The sequence below is a fragment of the Typopeltis vanoorti genome, chromosome 24 (genome assembly GCF_054136105.1).
Source record: "Typopeltis vanoorti isolate ZY-2024b chromosome 24, IOZ_Tvanoo_1.0, whole genome shotgun sequence".
Taxonomy (NCBI): Eukaryota; Metazoa; Arthropoda; class Arachnida; order Uropygi; family Thelyphonidae; genus Typopeltis; species Typopeltis vanoorti.
In genome coordinates, this window is record NC_143572.1 from 57,682,143 (window position 1) to 57,706,154 (window position 24,012).

General features: G+C 35.1%; 1 protein-coding gene across 3 annotated transcripts; it reads left to right on the forward strand.

Annotated features, from left to right (window-relative positions):
* Positions 1 to 1,194: 1,194 nt before the first annotated feature.
* On the forward strand, positions 1,195 to 24,012 carry LOC150093249 (nicotinamide N-methyltransferase-like). 3 transcript variants are annotated; one of them, XM_090413668.1, is made up of 4 exons: positions 1,195 to 1,441; positions 11,667 to 11,832; positions 16,464 to 16,671; positions 23,501 to 24,012. In XM_090413668.1, exons 1-4 carry the CDS (start codon positions 1,439 to 1,441, stop codon positions 23,931 to 23,933), a joined length of 810 nt encoding a protein of 269 aa, XP_090269794.1. In that variant the 5' UTR covers positions 1,195 to 1,438; the 3' UTR covers positions 23,934 to 24,012. The 3 variants fall into 3 exon arrangements, with proteins under 3 accessions (XP_090269794.1, XP_090269795.1, XP_090269793.1); XM_090413669.1 differs by lacking the exon at positions 23,501 to 24,012 and adding an exon at positions 19,291 to 19,803 and having other exon boundaries at positions 1,236 to 1,377; XM_090413667.1 differs by lacking the exon at positions 23,501 to 24,012 and adding an exon at positions 19,291 to 19,803 and having other exon boundaries at positions 1,302 to 1,441.

The following is a 24,012-nucleotide window of genomic DNA, read 5'->3' on the forward strand; positions in this document are numbered from 1 at the left end:
CCGGAACTCAAGCTTAATATTCCTTAAAATTTTTAATATAAAAATTAATAAGTGAATATTTAATAAGTACCCTCCCTCGCTCACACACAAACTGAGGTGCTGAAAATGTTAGCAACAATCCCAACAAACTCTCTCGAAAAATGAAAGTGCTCCTATCGATCTTCTCTTATTCCAACTGCATGTACTCACCTCTTCAACAGGGAACTGTTCCCTCGCAACTACTCACTCCCTCACGTTCTGTGTGAGACAAAAAAGTAAATATCATCCCTTTGATACCATCACAGAAACTCAACATCCACGGATGTCATCTTGTGCTTGCCTGCTTTCCATATAACAGCAAATATGTTTCTTTGGCATTTTAACGTTTTACGTTATACCCTCCAAGGACCTTCCTAAAAGTGTATAGTCTTCATGTATTTATTATTATTATTATTACATAACACCTCCAGGGAGTTCAAAGAGTCATCGAGGGAGGGCATCTACTTTACAATCCACCAACTACAAAGAACCTCGATTACCATCTACATCAACGCCATCTACCGTCCATCATCCCTACTAGTATTTTCAGAGACAATTACGAACATCCATGCCCACAGCGGGATTCAAACCCGCAGGGAGAGTGGATACGCTGAACCCTCTGCCAACCAGGGCCTGGCATTGATTATACAAAATCGTTTATTTGGGATTTCTTGATCAAATGTCTGTAGTACACATTCGGTCTAATTTTGCGTCGGTGTATCCCTTTCTATCGTTGTCTTGAAATGCCGTCGTCAAAGTAACACAAAATCCAATGTCTTTCTCTTGAACCGATGCTTGTCGTGATTAAGCACTTCATTCTTTAATCTTTATTACAAGAAAATGTGCCATTCTTATCAACGGCCTCCTCAGAACAGGAATATTACACTGCAACCATGTCCTTGCATGTTTTCTCTTACGTCATCTTTATGATTTAATGGAACAAAATAATGGTTTCATGGGGGTGACAATTTCTACGAAATGTTAACCATGACTTATGATTTTTTTCTTACTTTTTTCGTGTAAACTGCGCTATAAACTGTCCATCTAGTGGTCTTGTTTCTTATCGTGACGTAACAGCCCTCTTCCACCAAATAAGCACTTGGATAAACCTACTGCTTACTTCATTTCAATGACATCATCAGAGACAAAAGCATAAAGTGCACGTGGTTCTCTCTATGAAACAGAAATCTCCGAGTGTAATCATCTGATTCGCCGACACTTCCTGCAATGTACAGGAAGTGATATGATAGGTACTGGCAACGCCTGCTGAAGTTCACACACTTAGATAATAGCTACAAAGTAGAACGCCAGACTGCCTCTAGTGGATTATCTGCGTTGCGAACTTTACAGCCTTTCTAGGTAATTGTTTTAACTTTTTATGATGCGAAGAAACTTTAGGAATCCATCCTGGTAGAGCGGTATGGTAAGATATATATAGATATATATATATACATATATATATATCCTTTTCTGGAGTAAGCCAAACAAAGTTTTGGGCGTGAAATATATTCACGTCTAAGCTACTTGTATATGGAGGCTAATGACTTCTTCATATCACTTGCCTTACTATGTATCCCATAATGCAAAGTACACCCCTTCCGGGCGTGTATAATGTAATATATAATCGAAGGAGCCGCTACCTACCCCGGTTTCGAGCTTTATTGAAGTCTCATGAGTGGCAGCCACACCCGGGAGAGATACCAAGGTTGAAGTAATGCAGAAGTCATGTATATCTCATATACAAGTAGACAAAACGTGCTTAACCTTATTAATAAAAATGTCTGGACGAGAGAAGATGTCAACATTTTTTACCGTGGGTGTATTATACTCTAAATATAGCAAGAAATTTTATACTTGGTTTTAATCCTTTTCTCAAGTAAGCAAAACAAAGTTTTGCGCGTGAAATATATTCATGTCTAATTTACTACATAGAGGCAAATGACTTCATATGGAATATGATAAAAGAGTGTGCTTTGCATTATGGGATGCATACCAATGCAAGTGATATGATATGAAGTCATTAGCCTCTATATACAAGTAGATTAGGCGTGAATATATTCCACTCGCAAATCTTTTGTTTTACTTACTTGGGAAAAGGATTTATACCAAGTACAAAATTTCTTGTTTCTTGGTACCTTTAAATTGTATTACACCTAAGGTAAAAACACTTTATACACCCGGTGTGTATATATATATATATATATATATATATATATATATATATATATATATATATATATATATATATATATATATATATATATATATATATATATATATATATATATATATATATATATATATATATATATATATATATAGAGAGAGAGAGAGAGAGAGAGAGAGAGAGAGAGAGAGAGAGAGAGAGAGATATTTATGTATGTATATTTACATATGTTTATGTATATATATATATATATATATATATATATATATATATATATATATATATATAGATAGATAGATAGATAGATAGATAGATATGTAGTCTGTATATATATATATATACACATACACACACACACACATACACCGGGATATATATAATATATATATATATATATATATATATATATATATATATATATATATATATATATATATATATATATATATATATATATATATTTTATGATGCGAAGAAAAATGTTTATGATGTTTAAGAAATATTTTATGATGCGAAGAAGAAAAACACTAAACCTTGAGGGTTAAAAGACTATGAACAACACAGACAGTCTTTATACATAATTAGCATTAAAACGTTGTAGTTGTATTTGAAGCTATTCTTTCATTTGTTGCATTGTTGGGAGAGTGCGTGCTTGCTGCATCACGTGAACGCCAGTACATGATTACAGCTGAATGACTATCCGGGAGGTTGTAGCTTAAGTTGTTATTTAGATGAACAGGATTGAAGATGATTTCTCTCGATTCCACAATTTTTCTCTCTATTTCGTCACTGCAACGGAAGATGTTTGTAGATTTTTCCCAGCAGACTTTGTGACTTTGGTTATCATCATTAGGATTAGCCGAGAAGAGGATATGACTTGATAATGCACTTGCTCGCTGTCTCTTGTAAGTAATGTCTCTCATGTGTTCTTCCATACGCATTTCGACAGATTTGTCTGTCTGCCCGAAATAAGGAATATCGCAGTCACATAATATTTTATATACCCCAGGGTATTTGAGTTGATGATGACAAGGTTTTGGGTGGCTAATGAAGGAACGGATCTTTGGAAGTGGAGTGAACAAGGTTCTGATATTGTATTTTTTTAGAACTTTTGCTAATTTATGTGAAACAGTACTTATGTAAGGAATAGATATATTGCTTTTGAATCTATTTGTTTCTTCTGAGTGATGTCTGGGAGGATTAAGAAGGAATTTGTTAATGATTTTCTTGGAATATCCATTAACTTCGAAAGAAGTTTTCACATGGTTTATTTCTGTAAGCAGTTCATTTGGATCATCAAGAAGAGAACAGGCTCTATGTCCCAAGGCGGAAATTATTCCAAGCTTATGAGGAGGGAAATGATGGGATTGACTGTGCAGATATCTGTTGGTATGTGTGGGTTTTCTATATATCGATATTTTTAGTTTACCAGCAGAAGAGCGAGTCAGTTTGACATCAAGAAAAAGCAAGGAATTATCCGTTTCAAGCTCAGCAGTGAACTTAATACTTTGATGTCGGCTATTGAGATGTTCGAGGAAAACCATAAGGGATTCATGTCCATGGCTCCAGACAATGAAGACATCATCCACATAACGTTTCCAAACTTTAGGTGTTAAAATAAAGGAAGAGATAGCCTTGGTTTCAAAATCTTCTAAGTAAATATTTGCAAGAACAGGAGATAAAGGATTACCCATAGCCAGTCCATGATTTTGTTTGTATATATTATCTTGAAATTTGAAGTAACCGGACCTGATGCAATGTGTAAGCAAGGCTAACATTTTTTTGGATAACTTGTCCTTGAGTAATGTTAGGACTTCATCTGTTGGGACATTAGTGAACAAAGAAGATATGTCCAAGCTAGCCATGATATCATTTTCATCAACTGTAATATCCTTGATGTATGTAACAAATTCTGTAGTGTTCTTGATAAAGGAAGGTGATTTCCCTGAAAAACTTTTGAGGTATTTGGCAAGGTATTTTGAAGGTTTGTATGTAGGAGAATCGATACCTTCTACAATTGGGCGTAATGGGGTGTTCTCTTTATGGATTTTAGGAACACCATATATGCGAGGAATTAACGGATGGAGAGAGCGTAGAGATAAACGGACGTTTCGGGATAATTCAGTTGTTGTTTTTAATAACAGATGAAGTCCTAACATTACTCAAGGACAAGTTATCCAAAAAAATGTTAGCCTTGCTTCACTCCACTTCCAAAGATCCGTTCCTTAATTAGCCACCCAAAACCTTGTCATCATCAACTCAAATACCCTGGCGTATATAAAATATTATGTGACTGCGATATTCCTTATTTCGGGCAGACAGACAAATCTGTCGAAATGCGTATGGAAGAACACATGAGAGACATTACTTACAAGAGACAGCGAGCAAGTGCATTATCAAGTCATATCCTCTTCTCGGCTAATCCTAATGATGATAACCAAAGTCACAAAGTCTGCTGGGAAAAATCTACAAACATCTTCCGTTGCAGTGACGAAATAGAGAGAAAAATTGTGGAATCGAGAGAAATCTTCTTCAATCCTGTTCATCTAAATAACAACTTAAGCTACAACCTCCAGGATAGTCATTCAGCTGTAATCATGTACTGGCGTTCACGTGATGCAGCAAGCACGCACTCTCCCAACAATGCAACAAATGAAAGAATAGCTTCAAATACAACTACAATGTTTTAATGCTAATTATGTGTAAAGACTGTCTGTGTTGTTCATAGTCTTTTAACCCTCAATGTTTAGTGTTTTTTCTTTTATAATGTCACCTGAAGAAGGCTGTTACAGGGCGAAACTAGTAGTGTGTTTATATTAAAACCTTTTTAATTAAATCTCGGTTCTAGTCATTCAATTTTTTCATAAAACTATGTATGTTAACCGAGTCAATGATCATTCTGTCACATATATATATATGTTAAAAATACCAAGCAATTTTAAACCTGGTTTTACTCCTTTTCCCAAGTAAGCAAACAGACAAACAAGTCAAGTTTGCGCCTGAAAGCGATGCAAGTCTAGCTGATCCTACAGGTAGTGCAAGACAAAGGCAACTCATGGTAAAGGTGGCATAAGCTCTGATCACTAATCTTAATATTTACCCTTAATGCCAAAACACATCTCCAAGAAGGGGATGCATGATGTTTTTTATTAAAGGCAAGGGGCCCACTACCCAGACCGGTTTCGACCTTTATTTAGGTCTCGTCAGTGGGAGCCAGGCTAGAAATACTAAGATTTCAGTAAGACAGAGCTTATAAGTATTTTACCAGAACAAGTTACCATAAGGTGTTTTAACCTGATTAAATAAAAATCTCTGGAGGAGATATAAATGTAGAAAGTATTTTACCTTGGGGAAAATACTTTGGGTAAACTTACTTGGGAAATGGAGTAAAACCAGGTTTAAAATTGCTTGGTATTTTTTACATTTATTATACCCAAGGTAAAATAAAATACTTTCTATATTTATATCTACACCAGAGATTTTTATTTAATTAAAAACATCTTATGGTAACTTGTTCTGGTAAAATACTTATAAGCTCTGTATTACTAAATCTTGGTATTTCTAGCCTGGCTCCCACTGCCGAACCCTCAATAAAGGTCGAAACCTGTCTGAGTAGTGGACACTTGCCTTTAATACAAAACATCATACATACCCTTCTTGGAGATGTGTTTTGGCATTAAAGGTAAATTTTAAGATTAGTGATCAGAGCTTATGCCACCTTTACCACGAGTGGCCTTGGCCTTGCACCACCTGTAGGGTGACTTGCATCACTTGCAGGCGCAAACTTGACCGGTATATATATATATATGTATATATACCGGTGTGTGTTTGTGTATATATATATATATATATATATACCGGTGTGTGTGTGTGTATATATATATATCCCGGTGTATGTATATATTTATCCTGGTGCATGTATATATATATATCCCGGTGCATGTATGTGTATGTATATATATTCCTGTGTATATATATATATATACACACACACACACACACACACATAAAGATATATATTTATATCCCGGGGTATGTATATATATATCATGGTGTGTGTATATATGTATATATATATATATATATCCTGGTGTGTGTATGTATGTATATATATATTTATCCTGGTGTATGTGCGTCTATATATATATATATATATATATATATATATATATATATATATATATATATATATATATCCGGTGAATGTATATATATATATATATATACCCGGTGAATGTATATAATATATTCTGGTACATATATATATCTGGTGTATGTGTATATATATATATATATATATATATATATATATATATATATATATATATATATATATATATATATATATATATATATATATATATATATATATATATATATATCCTGGTGTATGTTTATGTATATATATATCCTGGTGTATGTGTGTGTGTATATATATATATATATATCCTGGTGTATGTATGTATGTATATATATATATATATATATATGTTACTGCTAAAGTGCGAAAACCGTTAATGTGCAGATTACCTAGCTAATCTGCAGATTAACTGATTTGCTCCGTTAACGTGCGAAATCAAGAGTTTTCCGCATTTTACCTAGGTAATGTGCACATTAACGGCTTCCGTATCGTTAAAGTTCAAAAGTTTGTTTCTCTCATTTCCTTTCCCTTCCCCCCTCTCCCTCCACTTTTAGTTTGGTTTTTTAATAAGTAAACATAATTTTATCATATGTTTTTTTCTTAATTGTAATAATATTTTAAACCGTTTGATTCCTTGTATTATATTAATTGTATTGATAATTGATTCTATCAACTAATTTGTTGATTGTTTGATTGTATTAACTTGATTCTTTAGATATCGAAAAATAAATAAATAATATTATGTTAATTTAAGCGAACAGAAACGTTGCTGTTGTTCCAGCAAAGATATTATTTTCACTTTAACGAGTGTCTAGTAGGTAATTTGCAGATTACCTAGGTAATTTGAGAAATGAAACAATTTTCCGCACATTAACGGATCACCGTAGTTAATCTGCACAATACCTAGATAATCTGCAGAATAACTGATTTCTGCACTTTAGCGGTAACATATATATTCATTTTTCTAAATTAACTGACTTAAAACCCGAGAATTATAACACAATGACATTTATTTGAAAAAACGCAACATGTTTCTTCAAGAACGACTTCATCAGGCGATAAGAACATAGAAAGATATTAAAAGAGACGAAAGTAACATTGACACACTCGAAAGCTATACAATTATAAAGCCATGATATTCGACTGTAAATTACAGTTATTATGAGCTTGAACTACAGTCCGAGTTAAAGTTCTATTGTTGTACACCTGTGCGTGTGTGGAATCACGCGATCTCCAGTATCTAATAGTAGAGTTGAAAAAGTCAGGCAAATTATAGCTAAGATTGTTATTCATGTGAAAAGGGTCCAAGGTGATTTCTTTTGACTCGACAATGCGGCGCTGTACTTCATCATGGCAGATGTGTAGGTTTGAAGTTGATGGCCAGTTTATTTCATGTTGGTGGCTTTCGTTGTTCGTGTTTATTGAAAACAGGACATGGCTCGACAGAGCAGTTGCTCTGGTTCTTTTATAAGCATTGTCTCGCTGGTGCTCTTCGAGACGTAGTAAGATAGATTTCTCTGTCTGCCCATAGTAAGGCTTTCCGCATTCACAAGTGACCTTGTATACACCTGGGAATTGTAGAAGGTTGTGAGGTAGTTTTAGTTGTTGAAGCGTGATCTTATTTTTGGCATAGTCGAGAAGCACGTTTTTATGTTAAACTTCTTTAGAATTCTACTCAGCTTTTTGGATAGTGTGCTGATATATGGCAAGACGATATGACCTTTGGAGTCGTCCTGTGTCTCTACATTGCTACGTTGACGGTAGGATAATTGGTTGTTAATATTTTTTAGAGAGTGGCCATTGTTTTTAAAGGTCCATTTAAGATGTTGTAGTTCCTTTTTCAGTTCTTCTTCATCTGACAGTACATATCTTGCACGATTCGCTAGAGTTGATATAATACCCAACTTTTGCGCTGGATGGTGATGGGATGACGCATGCAAATATCTGTCTGTATGAGTTGGCTTTCTAAATATAGAGACTTTAATTGATTCAGGCGTCTTGGTGAGTTTAACATCTAGGAAACAGATGGAACTATTTTCTTCAATCTCCATAGTCAATTTTATATCTTGATGGCGGTTGTTTAAGTGGTCGAGAAACTTGTGAAGATTCTCAGTACCATGCTCCCATATGAGGAATATATCATCCACATATCTAAGCCAAATTTTCGTTTTTAAAGTAAAAGAGGAGATTGCTTTTTGTTCAAATTCCTCGAAAAAAATGTTGGCTAACACAGGAGAGAGGGGGGCCTTCCCATAGCTAATCCTTTGACCTGTTTGTATAGTTTACCTTCGAATTCAAAATAGCCAGAGTTTACACAGTGAGATAACAGAGAGAACATTTTAATTGAAATCTTGTTTTTTAAAATATGGAGAACGTCCTGTGTCGGAACGTTGGTAAAGAGTGCTACCACGTCAAAGCTCACCATGATGTCAGAAGAGTTTAGTTTTAGGTCCTTTATTTTAGAGACAAAATCTGTTGAGTTTTTAATATAAGAAGAAGATTTTCCCGCATAAGCTTTTAACGATGACGCCAAATATTTGGATAACCTGTGTGGGTGAGTCAATGCTGTCTACTATAGGTCTCAGTGGATAGTTTTCTTTGTGTACCTTCGGGAGACCATATAACCTTGGAATGAGGGGGTGTAAAGAGCGGATGGAGAGCCGTGTATTCCGTGGAATTTCTATGGTCTTTTGTAGGAGATTATTGGTTCTATTGTGTATTTCTCTTGTTGGATCTCTCTCTCTCAATTTCCGAATAACTATCTGAATCTAACAGTGTTAAGATTTTTTCTCGGTAGTCTATTTTATCTAGAACTACAGTTGCATTCCCCTTATCAGCCTTTAAGATGACGATGTCCTTGTTAATCCTTAGATTTTTAATTGCAAGTCTCTCACTAGGGGATATATTATCAGAAGGAGGTTTTGCGTTGTTGATTGCAAGAATTGCTTCGATGCGAAGTAAACTCGCGTCTGCGGTAGGAAGTAGCGAAGCTGCCTTCTCCATGTTAGTTAAAAGTAGTTCTTTAGGGATACACAAGTTTTTAAAGAAAATTAGCAGGTATGTAATATTCGCTTGCTTCCTTGCGGTTGGGTGGAAGAGTATAGTGTAGCGAAGGGAGAAAAACAACTGGTATTATATATATATATATATATATTTTTTTTTTTTGAGGTTGTTTATTGCACTGGTAATCGTAGGTAAGTTCGTAACTCTAGGACTGACTGTACATCACTGCTACACACAATAAGCCTAAAGGCCTATAACAAATAACTGTTATGTGTGAGTAAGAGGTTAATATTAAAATAATCCGTTCATATTCTTTTTAAAGAGCTGAAGGATTGGGGAAGAGTATTTCTCAAAACTGTGGTAGATGGAATGAAAAAAACTACTGAAATGATCAGGATCGGTGACTCGCCATTTCAAGCGTAAAAGAAAGTTGGAAACTGTTGCTTGTATTTGGTTTAGTCGGGACACATCATATATTTGGCTCCTAATGAACAGATTCCATGGAAATATCTACAGAAAACAATGCAAAATCTGACAAGGGTGAAACCGATATCAAATAGCGGTTTGGGTGTCCGTGGGAGAGGGGTGATCAACTATCTGGGTTTTTTTTTTAAGTTGCTAATGCTATACAAGCGATGAGATTATTCTAGCAAAGGAAGCAGTTACCATCCGTTCAAGAAGCTTGACTGATAAGTTAGTATAGACAAAGATAAGGGAAATAGAATCGAAGCGTTTTTTGAGAAAAAGGACAAGCTGTGAAGTTGATTAGGTTAATATCATCTCCCCCTTTGAAAGATGGTGTAGAGAGATAAGTGCTTAGGGCGCTTATTGTAGATAATCTTGAATGTTTATTAGCGGGAATAAGGTAGGATCAGTAGAGAATGTTATCATCTCCTAAACCGTATAGATATATTGTGGTCAGTTAGAGAAACTCGCTTAAACACAAAAGGAAGAAGGAGTTGAAATAAAAATAACAGACCCATGAGAAATAACTGCCATAGTCGGAAAAGCTGAAGGAAGAATATCATACACTGAAACCCTCGATGCCCAAACTGATCAAACACTTTTGAAGAGTAACACCGGTTTCTACAAATCTTTCCATGACGCGTTTATCTAGAAGTGGATGATGTAGTTGAAGAGATCTGTGGATCTTGATTTAATAGAATTCATATTGGTGATTATTGATCAGCTGTTGGTTCTCCAAGTATTGAAGAAGTGGAAAGATGACCTTCTCCATTACTTTGAGAAACACACAGAAGAGAGAAATAGGTCGACAATTGTCAGAAACACAATTTGTTAAAGAAAATTAGCAGGTATGTAATATTGGCTTGCTTCCTTGCTGTTGGGTGGAAGAGTATATTGTAGCGAAGGGAGAAAAACAACTGGTATTACTTCAACAGCACATCTCGATCACAATTCATGAGACATCATAATGACTGGAAGCTGTTTTGGTATTGGTTGTTCTAGTTTCTTCTGATATCTCTGTAGGGGATAGCCACTGGATATATGCAATGGAATATTCGTGAAAAAAGGAGGTGATATTGAATTCCAGGAGGATTCCTTTTTCAATAGATGTCGTTGCAATACTACCATCTGAATGAGAAAGAATCAGGAGTACAAATGGAAGAAATGTTTGCTGGAAACAAGAAAACAATGGAACAAGAAGAATGGAACCATTGCAAGTGCTGTCGGCTTTTATGTTGGCTGTGAATGATACGAGTATTTTCCGCAAACCCCGCACAACAAGCTAATGTTTATTTTGAAAATCCAGCGAACTCTCACGTCCTAAGTAGAATACGATGTCAGCTGCTTGTGTTGTTTTGTGTTCTCTGGTTATATTGTCTGTATACAAAGATGAAAAAATCTGACTTTCTTCTCAAAATCATTAGTTTTCATTGAAGTCTTTAATACTAGACAAGATATTCAAGACCATAGTAAACAGTTCTTCGCTTGTGTTGTTACTCTATGTAACGAAGAAAAAAAAATGCAGAATTCGTTTTAAAACAACTAATCTTGTAAAATGATTTTGGAAACACGAACCAGTGTAAATCAACAATCAATTTGTGTAAAGTCACAAATTTAACTAGTTTTCAATCATCGCAATGCATCAGATGGTTGATGAAATGTATAACGCAGTATCGAGATATGAATTTTCTAGAAGTTCCAATGCATACTACTCATTGACTGATAAATACTCAGAAAAACCACGGGAACTGACTTCCATGTTCTTTCTCACAGAAAAGCAATACGTTTTAATATCTACCATAATTCTTTAATTTTATATTTTAACACAATGGTTTGATTGAGTTTGTTTTAAATTCCTTTTTTTCGTTCCAGAAAATGTCTACAAGTGAAAAGAAGACGGAATTTTCAGAAAACTGGGGACAATACTTCAAGGGGGAATCTTTTGATGCAGAAAAATATGTGGAATTGGCTACTACAACCCTAGCTGAATCATTTGGAGACTTCTTTCTTCCAATTATACATAAGATAATTAGAGAAAGTGAGTATTATTATTATTATTATTATTTTTATTATTCATAAAAAGAATAAAAAATATAACCCTAGAATGAAAGGTCATCAAAACTTAAAAAACTAATCCTGATTAATCCGAAGAAAACTTTGCTTAGGATATGAACCAAAAGGAAGTAGCAGACCTATTCAACTCTTCCTTCACAAACAATATCACACAAGTCAAAAAAGATAATCTACCAGCACAAAGTCAACAGCAAGGTGGCCTGTATAGTTCAGTATAAGTGGTGCTTGTGTCCTGTGTGCTTGGTTGCTGGAAGTTAGATTTAAGTTCAAGTCTAGTCGCCGACTGGAGGTACTTTTTCTAAGCCTTTCTTCGACCAATTCCCGAGTTGGTCGCTCTCTGGCACGGACAAGCAGGTTTTTTCTCCCGGAAACTCGGGTTTTTTATCCCGTAAACTCGAGAAAATCGACCATAGTCCCCACATTACTTCAGGCATTAACATAACTTATTAGGGTTAGGTACCAAGATATGGCAGCACTTGTTTGCCAGCCTCTTCGTTGGTGGCTGCTATCATTACTGATAGACATGGCGCAGCTTTCTCTGATTGGCTACCGGTGGATATTGAACTGCCCATTCAGTCTCCAAAAGCTAGATAGGGTATAATGGCCTCGCCTACTCCCAATAAAGGTGTTAGCTGATTTATTTTTATTTTATTTAAGTCAACAGCAAACTATGTATTTTCCACCTGTAACAAAACAGAAACTGAAATCAGTGCCCTTACAGCTAAAAACAAAGACTATTCGAGGAATAGACAAAATACGACTTACAAACATTTTATGACACTTTGAACAAATAAATACAATACTTCTGAGACTCTTGAACATAATATTCGACACTGGTATTATACCACAATTAAAACCTGAGATAATTACGTGAATTTACAAGCATGGCAAAAGAAACGATACAGAGAACTGAAGACTAATAGCTAACCTACCAGTCATCTCCAAAATTCTTGAAAAATACCACACTATACCAGTGGTCGGCAAACGTTTTCATATGAAGAGCACAATATTGCAGGCCACGACGATCGCGGGAGCTGCGTTGCCGACTCCTCCTAATTTAAATAAATAAACTTAAAATTACAACTGGCATGAATGGTTTGGAAATGTCTTTCTATATTATTTTTTTATTAGAAATAGCCACACTATTATTGCATAATAAACAAATAGATTTGCCATTACGATTGATAATGTAAGGCAATAGTATAACGGTGACTTCTGACAAGATCAAGATAAGATATGGAATCGTGACGTGGTGATTGGTTGATAAGATGATGACGTCATCTTGTGCAGGACGTCATGAGTTTGGAATGTTCAAAATTTCCTGGGGGCATATGTGTCAATGGTTTCAGTTCTTGTGTTTTGTTCAAGTATGGAATTATGGGTGATGATTAGAGATAAGGATTCGTGTCGTAATTGGTAGGACACTTCTGACAAGATCAAGATCAAGATAAGGATTCATGTCGTGGTTGTGTGTTATTATCAGATGTAGATAAGTGACGTTATTTGTTAGTTGTAAATAAGTGACGTCATTTGTTAGTTGTAAGTAAGTGACGTTATTGTATTGAATGGAAAGGGAGAATATTAGTGGATAAGGGTTTGTATCGTGATTGGTGGAACACTTTTACCAGATCAAGATAAGATATGGAATCGTGACTTGGATGTGTGTTGTTTTCAGATGAAGATAGAGTTTGGAATGTTTGGAAATTTCTGGGGAACATGTCTCTCTGTGATATCACATGGTATTTTGGTTTGCCCTATGCGATTGTGGGAAATGTTTTTCAGATAACATATCTTGGAATTTTCTCAGGGTGACACACATCCGTCATTGTCATCATGTTTTGTCTTTGGTTGTGTATAGATGGCTATACTAATTTTCCAATACATTTTGGGGTATTTCTTTTCTGTTAAATGGTGGGAATTCTTAGAGTAGAGTCTTGATAGGCATAGTGTTTGGGCTTTTCTGAATAATTTAATTATATGCTGGTGTCCTTCAAGCACACACACACATTAGAAATGAAAAGCCACTAATATATCCAAGTTGACACTCTAATATGTAACCTATGATTATTCTTATGAAAAAATAATATTCAGTATGAGAATGACTCTTACCAAAACATATGATCACTGATTATTGAAATTACAATTATCAATTGTTATATTTATGTTTTAAAAAAAATAACTTACATTTCTTTCCGGAATGCGAACATCTTGGTAATATCTAAGTTTTCTGAATATTCCAAATTGTTGATTTTTAACACATATTCACAGAAGACAAACACAAGTCTGAAAATGCAGTTCACTTTTCATTATAAGTTACTGGGTCTAACATATATTCACTGCACAAAAACCATAAAACACAGGAGTTGAAAAATATTTCTGTGAATAACCAGAAAAGTTAGTTGACTACTTATTTTAGATTACTATCCGATTGGTTCTCTGTATTAATTCTTTCCCACAGTTGCTCATGCTATGTTTTCTCAAGCTTGGTGGGAAAGTCTGTGCGCCGTTTTGTTTAGGGTAAATGTTATTTCCGGTTTCGAATTCCGAATGCTGTTAGAGTATGGAATTGTGACAAGTGAAAGGATTTTTTTCCCTAATTGTTTGGTTATTTCCTATATTTTACTTTTAAAATTCAATTTAACTACATATTCTATTTACTAAGCAAAATTAATAAATAAATAAAATGTATGTGAATTTATTTTCCAACCCTGTAGATTTCTCATTAAGTCCTATCTTGAAGATATCCTCTTATCAGGTTGCCAAATTGTTGTACGCAGGTGAGAAATCGTGTGTTTAGGTTGGAGCTCTTCGTTCCCGTGGGAAATAATTGTTGTAGTAAATTAATGCTTGCATTTATTTTTTTTTAAAACCAATATGACTATTAATTTTACCTTCGATTCCTTGTTCTCTTAACCTATTTCTGTAACTGGAATTTACAGAAATAGGTTAATTCAGTTTCATTTATTTTTAGGTTAATTCAATTTATTTATTTTGTTAGCATTAGTAATTTTAAGTAACGGATATGACACAAACAAGGTTTTGAATTCTCTGCATCATTTTCGTTTAGAAACTTCTTTTCCCAGCACAACAAATAAATAGTTATTTCTTATTATTTCAAATGACTATTAGCTCTGTAATATATACCTTCTTAATTCCTATGTTACCTTTTATTTGAATGTAATATTATAAACAAATTGTATTCACTGAATCTAACATACAAAAATTAAATAAAGTAAAAAAGACAGTATTTTTTTTTTCTTATTCTTCTGATTTAGCATTTGCGCTGATATCCATAGTGTATGATTGCCACTGGTGTGGCACATCATACAATATGGCGTCTGCATCACCTCAAAACCAAGAAACGAGATCTTCGTACCTTACTGCAAATCAGGTAGTATCAAAGCCTTGTTAAAAGGCAAAGTGATTTCCTACTCTTACATGTCAGTGTTCTTTTCAGCATTTGAATTATTTGAGGATAACTGTAATCCCGAAACTTTGAAAAGCTGAAAAGTGTTGGAATTATTGCTATCTAACCCTTGATCTTTAACATCATATCAACTAATTTCCAAGATCACTAGACTAGTCAGTTTCGTCTATCATAATCCCATCAATATAGCATTGGTTAATTTATTATACCAAAGTTGATAGCTTTATATTTACTAATATTGTACTAACATCCATTTTCCTCAGATGACCTTAAGTCTTCTAAACTCATAACTCCAATACAGTACTTTTGATATCTGTTTTTCAACCATCTTCTTGTCTAGAGTAGCAATTTATAATTCAGTCTCACATTCTCTAACTTATAAAACAGTCTCGCATTCTGAGTCATGAGTCAAAAGCAGTAGCAAAGTCCAAACGTATCCTGGTGTATCCTTTTTCTGTGTCTAACTCAATGGTAAGAGTATTATCAAGTGTGAGCAAGTTATTCAAACTCGAACTTCCTTAAGAAATCCATGCTGTTCATTATAAATTAGGTTCACTGCAAATTGATTTCTGAATGCATGCTCTTATCCACCTGTTCAAAATCTTGTGTTATGGGACTTTTCTACACTCCTTTAGAATCTTCCTTGTACTGAGACTTAAAATACATAGCCTGGTCTGAGGAACAACTGGTTGAATTGAATATTCTGATAAGATGAATCCCAAAACAAAACATTATAAATTGAAATAATGTAGAAGGTGAATCAAGAAATGTACATCGAATCGTGAAATAGCAAAGCAAAAGTTTCAAATTAGTGTCAATACAAAATTACAGATTATCTTCACGTGTTGTCTGTTTGTTTGTTGGACAACATTAAAAACCTGAAGGGTGAATGTGGTAAACTCAACACGCATGTAACATAATGTGTCAGTATAATACAATTCTGTTAGTTTCCCTAAAAGTAATATAATACTGTTTTCTTGGTAACAAGTGGTGCGGCTGGCGTATACCATGTGGCAGTGCATATCCGTGAAAATGGGTTAATTTCAATATTGCTGAATACAATAAATTATATTAAAGTACAAAGAGTATTTTTGTCTTTAATCTTATTTCATGATTAATATCTTTAATGTGTTCTTACGTTTTTTTAATATATTTCTTTATCTAATTAGAAAGATTCCCAGGTTCTAAGCTACTCGAAATAGGATGTGGCCCTATGATACATGGATTAATTTCTACTAGTGCTCAATACACTTATATGGTTACTGGCGACTATTCTGAGTCAAACCAGAAAATGGTGAAGAGGTTTTTGAACAATGAACCAGGAGCGGCGGACTATTCTTATTTTCTAGAGTCTGTTGCAAAGTTGGAAGGTTACAGGTACAGTATTTGAAAGCTAACTGCTATGAAGCAAGAAATAACACACACACACACACACACACACACACACACACACACACACACACACACACACACACACACACACACACACACACACACACACACACACACACACTGTGGGAGTTCACACCAAGTGACACGATTTTCATCAATAAGAGAAATATTGTCACCTTTCCTACACAAAACATAAAACTAAAATTTAACTGAGCTGTTTTAAAATTTAACTGAGCAACATTACTTACGTTCATTTTAAGTTGCAGTTTCAAAAACGTGTAAACGTGTAGATTATTCGTACAAAAGGTGTAAATGAGATTCGTTTTGTTAGTATCAATGCAAGTTATTCCACAGCTGGGTAGATAAACCTTATTCCACGTAGTTATTTGGAATCTCTACAAACATCCGTCAAGCCACTTCGCTCCAGTGTGATTGAAATAAATAAAGCGGTCCAAAATACACAGATGAATAAATCCTTGCGCTTCTGTGTTGGTTTGTACTGGATCCTTTTAATTTGCAAAATTATTATAAATCATGCTAATCATGACATATGACCAACTGAGGAATATACTGCGTTCAGTGGAATGGGATCGGTTGCTGAATGCAAAGAATATCAGCAGTGTATGGAAAGCATTTAAACAGTATTTAAATGATGTGATATCAGAATGTGTCCCAAGAGTTCGAAGAATAAATGAAGTAGGAATCAAATGGATGTGTTATGTTGTTACGTAGGGAAAAAAAGATTCGTAAGAAAAGGACGACGTGGAAGGAATACCGTGTGCATAAGGATGACGTCCGTTATGACAATAGGGACTGATGGGATATCAGCACGGGTGCTAAAAGAGTGTTCAGCTGAACTGGCCATTCCTTTGACCAGGCTGTTTAATACGAGTCTTAGAACAGGGAAGATTCAGCAGGGATGGAAGGAATGTATGGTAATTCCATTGCACAAGGTTAGCGCAAAGACCGATGAATCCAACTATCGACCGATTAGTAACTCAAGAGTGGTGGTGAAGATTTTGGAAAAACTGGTTATGGCTCGCATTCAGAAATGGCTTGAGAGTGAATCTCTGCTTTGCAATGAACAACATGGGTTTACTCAGGGACGATCATGTTTTAGCAAATTTCTTACATTCTATAACAATTTACCATTGAACAACACAAGGAGAACGGATACACCATGACACTTTTGCTAAGGCTTTTGACAAAACACAGCATGGTAGACTGTTGCATAAATTGGAGAAAATGGGTTTCGGTTATGCAATATTAGCACGAATAAGAGGAGGGCTGACTGGCAGATATCAAAAAGTGGTATACCGGGATGTGAGTCTACAAGGTTTAAGGTAACCAGTGGTGTACCACAAGAATCAGTTATTGGTCCGCTGTTATTTAACCTTTACATTAATCACATTTTGAAGAATTTGACGGGCAATATACAGATATTGGTTATATACAAAGATAAGTAAGGTAATCAGGAATGCTGCTGATATGCAGTCTTGCAGAATGATTTGAATAGGCTAGAATTGTGGGCAGTGGAAAATGGATGTCAGTTCATTGTCACCAAATGGAAAGTCATTCACTTCGGCGTGATTAGATATCCAATGTCGTATTATATTGGTGGGATTAGGCTAAAAGAAACTGAAGTGGCTAGGAATCTTAGAATGCTAATAGATAGAAAGTTGAAGTTTAGTGGTCAAGTGGCAAAGATTGCAAATACAACTCAAATGATAACTGAAATGTTGAAATGAACGTTCACATTTAAAGATAAGGGTATTATTTCGCCTCTTTACAAGTCCTTCATATAACCTCACTTGGACTATTGTGCGCAAGTCTGATCCCCTGGTTTCCGGTGTGATTCTGATATATTGGAGAGAGTACAAAGGAGAGTGTTAAAAGTGATATTTGGATTGTGAAATACGGGGATATGAATATGAAGACAGATTGACCATTTGTAGACTGCAGACAGGAAAAAGAACGGTGATATGATTGAGACTTACAAACCTCTGCAAGGGTCATACAGGATTTCAATTGATGGAATTTTTCAATTTAAGGAGGGTGAGGAAAGGACGAGAAGGAGCTAACAATGAAGGCTGCTAAGAAGGGGATGAGGACTAGATTTTTGTTCATAGGGTGGTGTGTGACTGTAATGGATTGCCATTGTATGTTATGAGTGCAAGCACGTATTGTGAATGAATTCAAGAATAATTATTAATAATAATAATAATATAACTATCAGATTCCTCTTATCCTGATCCCTGACCACATATGGTATTAACTTGTAATTAGATCTGGAAAAATTCCCATATTTGACACTTGGGGAAAAAAGATTTATTTATTTAATTAAAGAAATCTCAGGAGATACAGGTCAGTTATAAAAAGATTGTTTTTTATCTATAATTGAAGTATATCATCCATATTGAAGATGAAGTATATTCATCTTCTCTTTCGTAACAGGCTCAAACAGATTCCAATGGTCCTTGCAGATCGAGCTATTGAGGAATTGTGATATTTCCTAATAATTGATTATTCTCTTACACTAAGATAACTTTACTTCAGCAAATTAATTATGAATACTACCATTCAATACATGTTTATATTTTTCAGTGACGTCAAAAAAGGAGCCAAAGAGATTGCAGATCGCATACGTCGTCATACAAAGGCTGTCGTATTCTGCGACGCCATAGCTAACAAGATCGTACCGGATGAATACATTCAAGAATATGACATGCTGGCCTCTATAGGATGCTTAGAAGCAGCGTGTCCCAACAATGAAGCCCACGAAAAAGCCCTAAGAAGTTTTGCTTCATTATTGCGTAAAGGCGGTGGTCTCTTCTTAACTGGTGCTTTTGGATGCACCGAATGGGAGTTATCAGGCAAAATGTACCCTTCTTTAAACTTGACAAAGGAAATTGTGGAAAATTCAGTAACCAAAGCTGGGTTTATAATTTTAGAATTTTCAATACAAGAACGGAAAGATACTAATTTTGAATTCGGTAACTGGGGTGATTCTTATATTGTTATCGCTGAAAAAATATGAGCATCCTCATAACTGTGTTGGGATTACATTTCCTGTAATGTATGGCAAATAAAAATTATCAATAAAAGTGTTGATGTGGTTTGAGTTGTACCATATGTAGTCACACTGGTGCTCCAGTAAATATTAGAATACAGTTTAAAATCTTGCATTGTAGAATGATTGGATCTACTTCTCCCATAGTGACCCACATCTTTGTGTGTGTGTGTGTGTGTGTGTGTGTGTGTGTGTGTGTGTGTGTGTGTGTGTGTGTGTGTGTGTGTGTGTGTGTGTGTGTGTGTGTGTGTGTGTGTGTGTGTGTGTGTGTGTGTGTGTGTGTGTGCTTCGATTCTCAATCAGCTCAAGGGAAGGCATCATAGATAATGTGCGCATGGTTTTAGTATCCTACGATGAGTCTTCGTACTGCTAGGATGTCCAGTGAAACTGGTTTTCAATGTGATGTGAAAACATTCGAGAGGGTCCATGAACCAGTGACTAAGACAATATCAGGACTTTGGAAGTCTGGCTATGGAGAGAGTTTGAAGAGATGTAGATGGCAGAGTTTGGTGGATAGGAGGAAAAGAAGTTATATAATAGCGACCTTTAAGTTAGTCACAGGATTTTATCGGATCAATCCAGATCTGATTATAAAGAGAGCAAAAGGAGAGAGTGAAAGAACCAGAAGTCATCCTTGGAAGTTATGTAAGCATGTGATGAGTAGTGGTGTGAGGAGTACTCGTAAATGTTTTACATGGAGAATTGTTAATGAATCGAAAGCATTATCAGAATGGTAGTTAATGCAAGGAGTGTTAAAGATTTTAAGTTTCGTTTTAATAAATATGTTGTCCGTTGAATAACCTCCCATGATGAGTCTGCCCACTAAGTGGAGTGAACAATAAAAAAAATCTTTATTTTTTTTATTACATTGCATACATTTGTTAGAGTTATTACGTACAATATATAAATTTGTTTACATATGATACAACATTACGTACATTTGTTTGCATATGATACTTACATTACGTACATTTGTTCATGTGATACGTACATTACATGCATTTGGTTACATATGATACACTTTGGATGAGAACTAATTTCTTTGCTTTCATCGTTGAAGGTTATATGTAAGGTTATCTGAGGATGACACCAGTTGGTTATTATGTATTGGTTTTCTTTTTGCTGTGTTGGGAAGCTACGAAATCTATGATTGAGAAATTCGCGCGCGCGCGAGCGCGCACACACACACACACACACATACACAAATGTGAAAGTTCACATTATATGACTCGAGTTTCATCAATAACAGAAATATTGCCACCATCCCTACACAAAGAATAAAACTAAAATTTAATTGAGCTTTTACGTTCATTTTAAGGCGCCGTTTGCGCCTTAAAATGAGAAATTGCACGAATATTCATGCAATGAATATTCGTGCAATATTCATTCGTGAATATTGCACGAATTGCAATATTCACGAATGAATATTGCAATTCTATTCGTGCAAAAAAGTGTCAATAAAATTCGTTTTGTTAGTATCGATGGAAGTTATTGCACGGCTCGGTAGATGAATCTTATTCCACGTAGTTATTCGGAATCTACAAACATCCGTCAAGCCACTTCGCTCCAGTGTGATTGAAATAAATAAACGGGTCCAAATACACAGATGAATAAATCTTTGTCCTTCGGTATTGGTTTGACTGGTTCCTTTTTATTTGCAAAATTATTCTAAATCATGCTAATCATGACATATGACCATCTGAGGAATATAATGAGTTCAGAGGAATGGGATCGGTTGCTGGATGCAAAGAATATCAACAGTGCATGGGAAGCATTTAAATAACACTCGAATGATGCGATATCAGAATGTGTCCCAAGAGTTCGAAGAATAAATAGAGTAGGAATCAAATGGATGTGTAATCTTATTACGTAGAAAAAAAAGATTCGTAAGAAAAGGACGACGTGGAAGGATTACCGTGTGCATAAGAATGACGTCGGTTATGACAATAGGGGCTGATGGGATATCAGCACGTGTGTTAAAAGAGTGTTCAGCTGAACTGGCCATTCCTTTGACCAGGCTGTTTAATATCAGTCTCGCAACAAGGAAGATTCAGCAGGAATGTAAGGAATGTATGGTAATTCCATTGCGCAAGGTTAGCGCAAAGACCGATGCTTCCAACTATCGCCCGATTAGTATCTCAAGAGTGGTGGTGAAGATTTTGGAAAAACTGGTCATGGCTTGCATTCCGAAATGGCTTGAGAGTGAATCTCTACTTTGCAATGAACAACATGGGTTTACTAAGGGACGGTCATGTTTTAGCAATTTGCTCATATTCTATAGCAATGTTACCATTGAACCAGACAAGGCGAATGGATACACCATGACACTTTTGCCAAGGCTTTTGACAAAATACAGCATGGTAGACTGTTGCATAAATTGGAGAAACTGTGTTTCGGTTATGCAATATTAGCACGAATAAGAGGATGGCTGACTGGCAGATATCAAAAAGTGGTATACGGCGATGTGAATCTACAAGGTTTAAGGTAACCAGTGGTGTACAACAAGAATCAGTGCTTGGTCCACTGTTATTTAACCTTTACATTAATCATATTGGGAAGAATTTGACGGGCAACATACAGATATTTGTTATATACAAAGATAAGTAAGGTAATCATGAATACTGCTGATATGCAGTACTTGCAGAATGATTTGAATATGCTGGAATTGTGGGCAGGGAAAAATGGATGTCAGTTCAATGTCACTAATTTTAAAGTCATCCACTTTGGCGTGATTAGATATCCAATGACTTATTATATTTGTGAGATTAGAATACAAGAAATTGAAGAGGCTAGGAATCTTGGAATGTTAATAGATAGGAAGTTGAAGTTTAGAGGTCATGTGGCAAAGATTGCAAATACAACTCAAAAGATAACTGAAATGCAGAAACGAACTTTCGCATGTAAAAATAAGGATGTTATTTCGCCTCTTTACAAGTACTTGATATGACCTGACTTGGACTATTGCGCGCAGGTTTGGTCCCCTGGTTTCCGTTGTGATTCTGATATATTGGAGAGGGTACAAAGGAGAGTTTTAAAAATGATATTAGGATTGTGGAATACGGGGATGTGAATATGAAGACAGATTGAGAATTTGTAGACTGGAGACAGGAGAGAGAAGGGTGATATGATTGAGACTTACAAACTTCTGAAAGAGTCACACAGGATTTCAATTGATGGAATTTTTTAATTTAAGGAGCGTGAGGTAAGGACGAGAGGGCGCTAACAATGAAGACTGCTAAGACGGGGATGAGGACTAGATTTTTGTTCATAGGGTGATGTGTGATTGTAATAGATTTCCATTGGATTTTATGAGTGCAAGCACATATTGGGAATGAATTCAAGAATAATTATTAATAATAATAATATAACTATCAGATTCCTCTTATCTTGATCCTAACCACATATGGTATTAAATTGTAATAAGATCTGGAAAAATTCCCATATTTGACACTTGGGGAAAAAGATTTATTTATTTAATTAAAGAAATCTCAGGAGATACAGGTCAGTTATAAAAAGATTGTTTTTTATCAACAATTGAATTATATCATCAATATTGAAGATGGTATATTCATCTTCTCTTTCGTAACAGGCTCAAACAGAATCCAATGGTCCTTGCAGATCGAACTATTGAAGAATTGTGATATTTCCTAATAATTGATTATTCTCTTACACTAAAATAAATACGCTTTATTTCAGCAAATTAATTATAAATACTACCATTTAATAAATGTTTATATTTTTCAGTGACATCAAAAAAGGAGCCAAAGAGATTGAAGATCGCATACGTCGTCATACAAAGGCTGTCGTATTCTGCGACGCCATAGCTGACAAGATCATACCGGATGAATACATTCAAGAATATGACATTCTGGTCTCTTTAGGGTGCTTAGAAGCAGCGTGTCCCAACAATGAAGCCCACGAAAAAGCCCTAAGAAGTTTTGCTTCATTATTGCGTAAAGGAGGTGGTCTCTTCTTAACTGGTGCTTTTGGATGCACCGAATGGGAGTTATCAGGCAAAAAATACCCTTCTTTAAACCTGACAAAGGAAATTGTGGAAAATTCATTAACCAAAGCTGGGTTTAAAATTTTAGAATTTTCAACACAAGAACGGAAAGACACTAGTTATGAAATCAGTAACCGGGGTGATTCTTATATTGGTATCGCTGAAAAAATTTAGCATCCTCATAACTGTGTTGGGATTACATTTCCTGTAATGTATGGCGGATAAAAATTATCAATAAAAATGTTGATGTGGT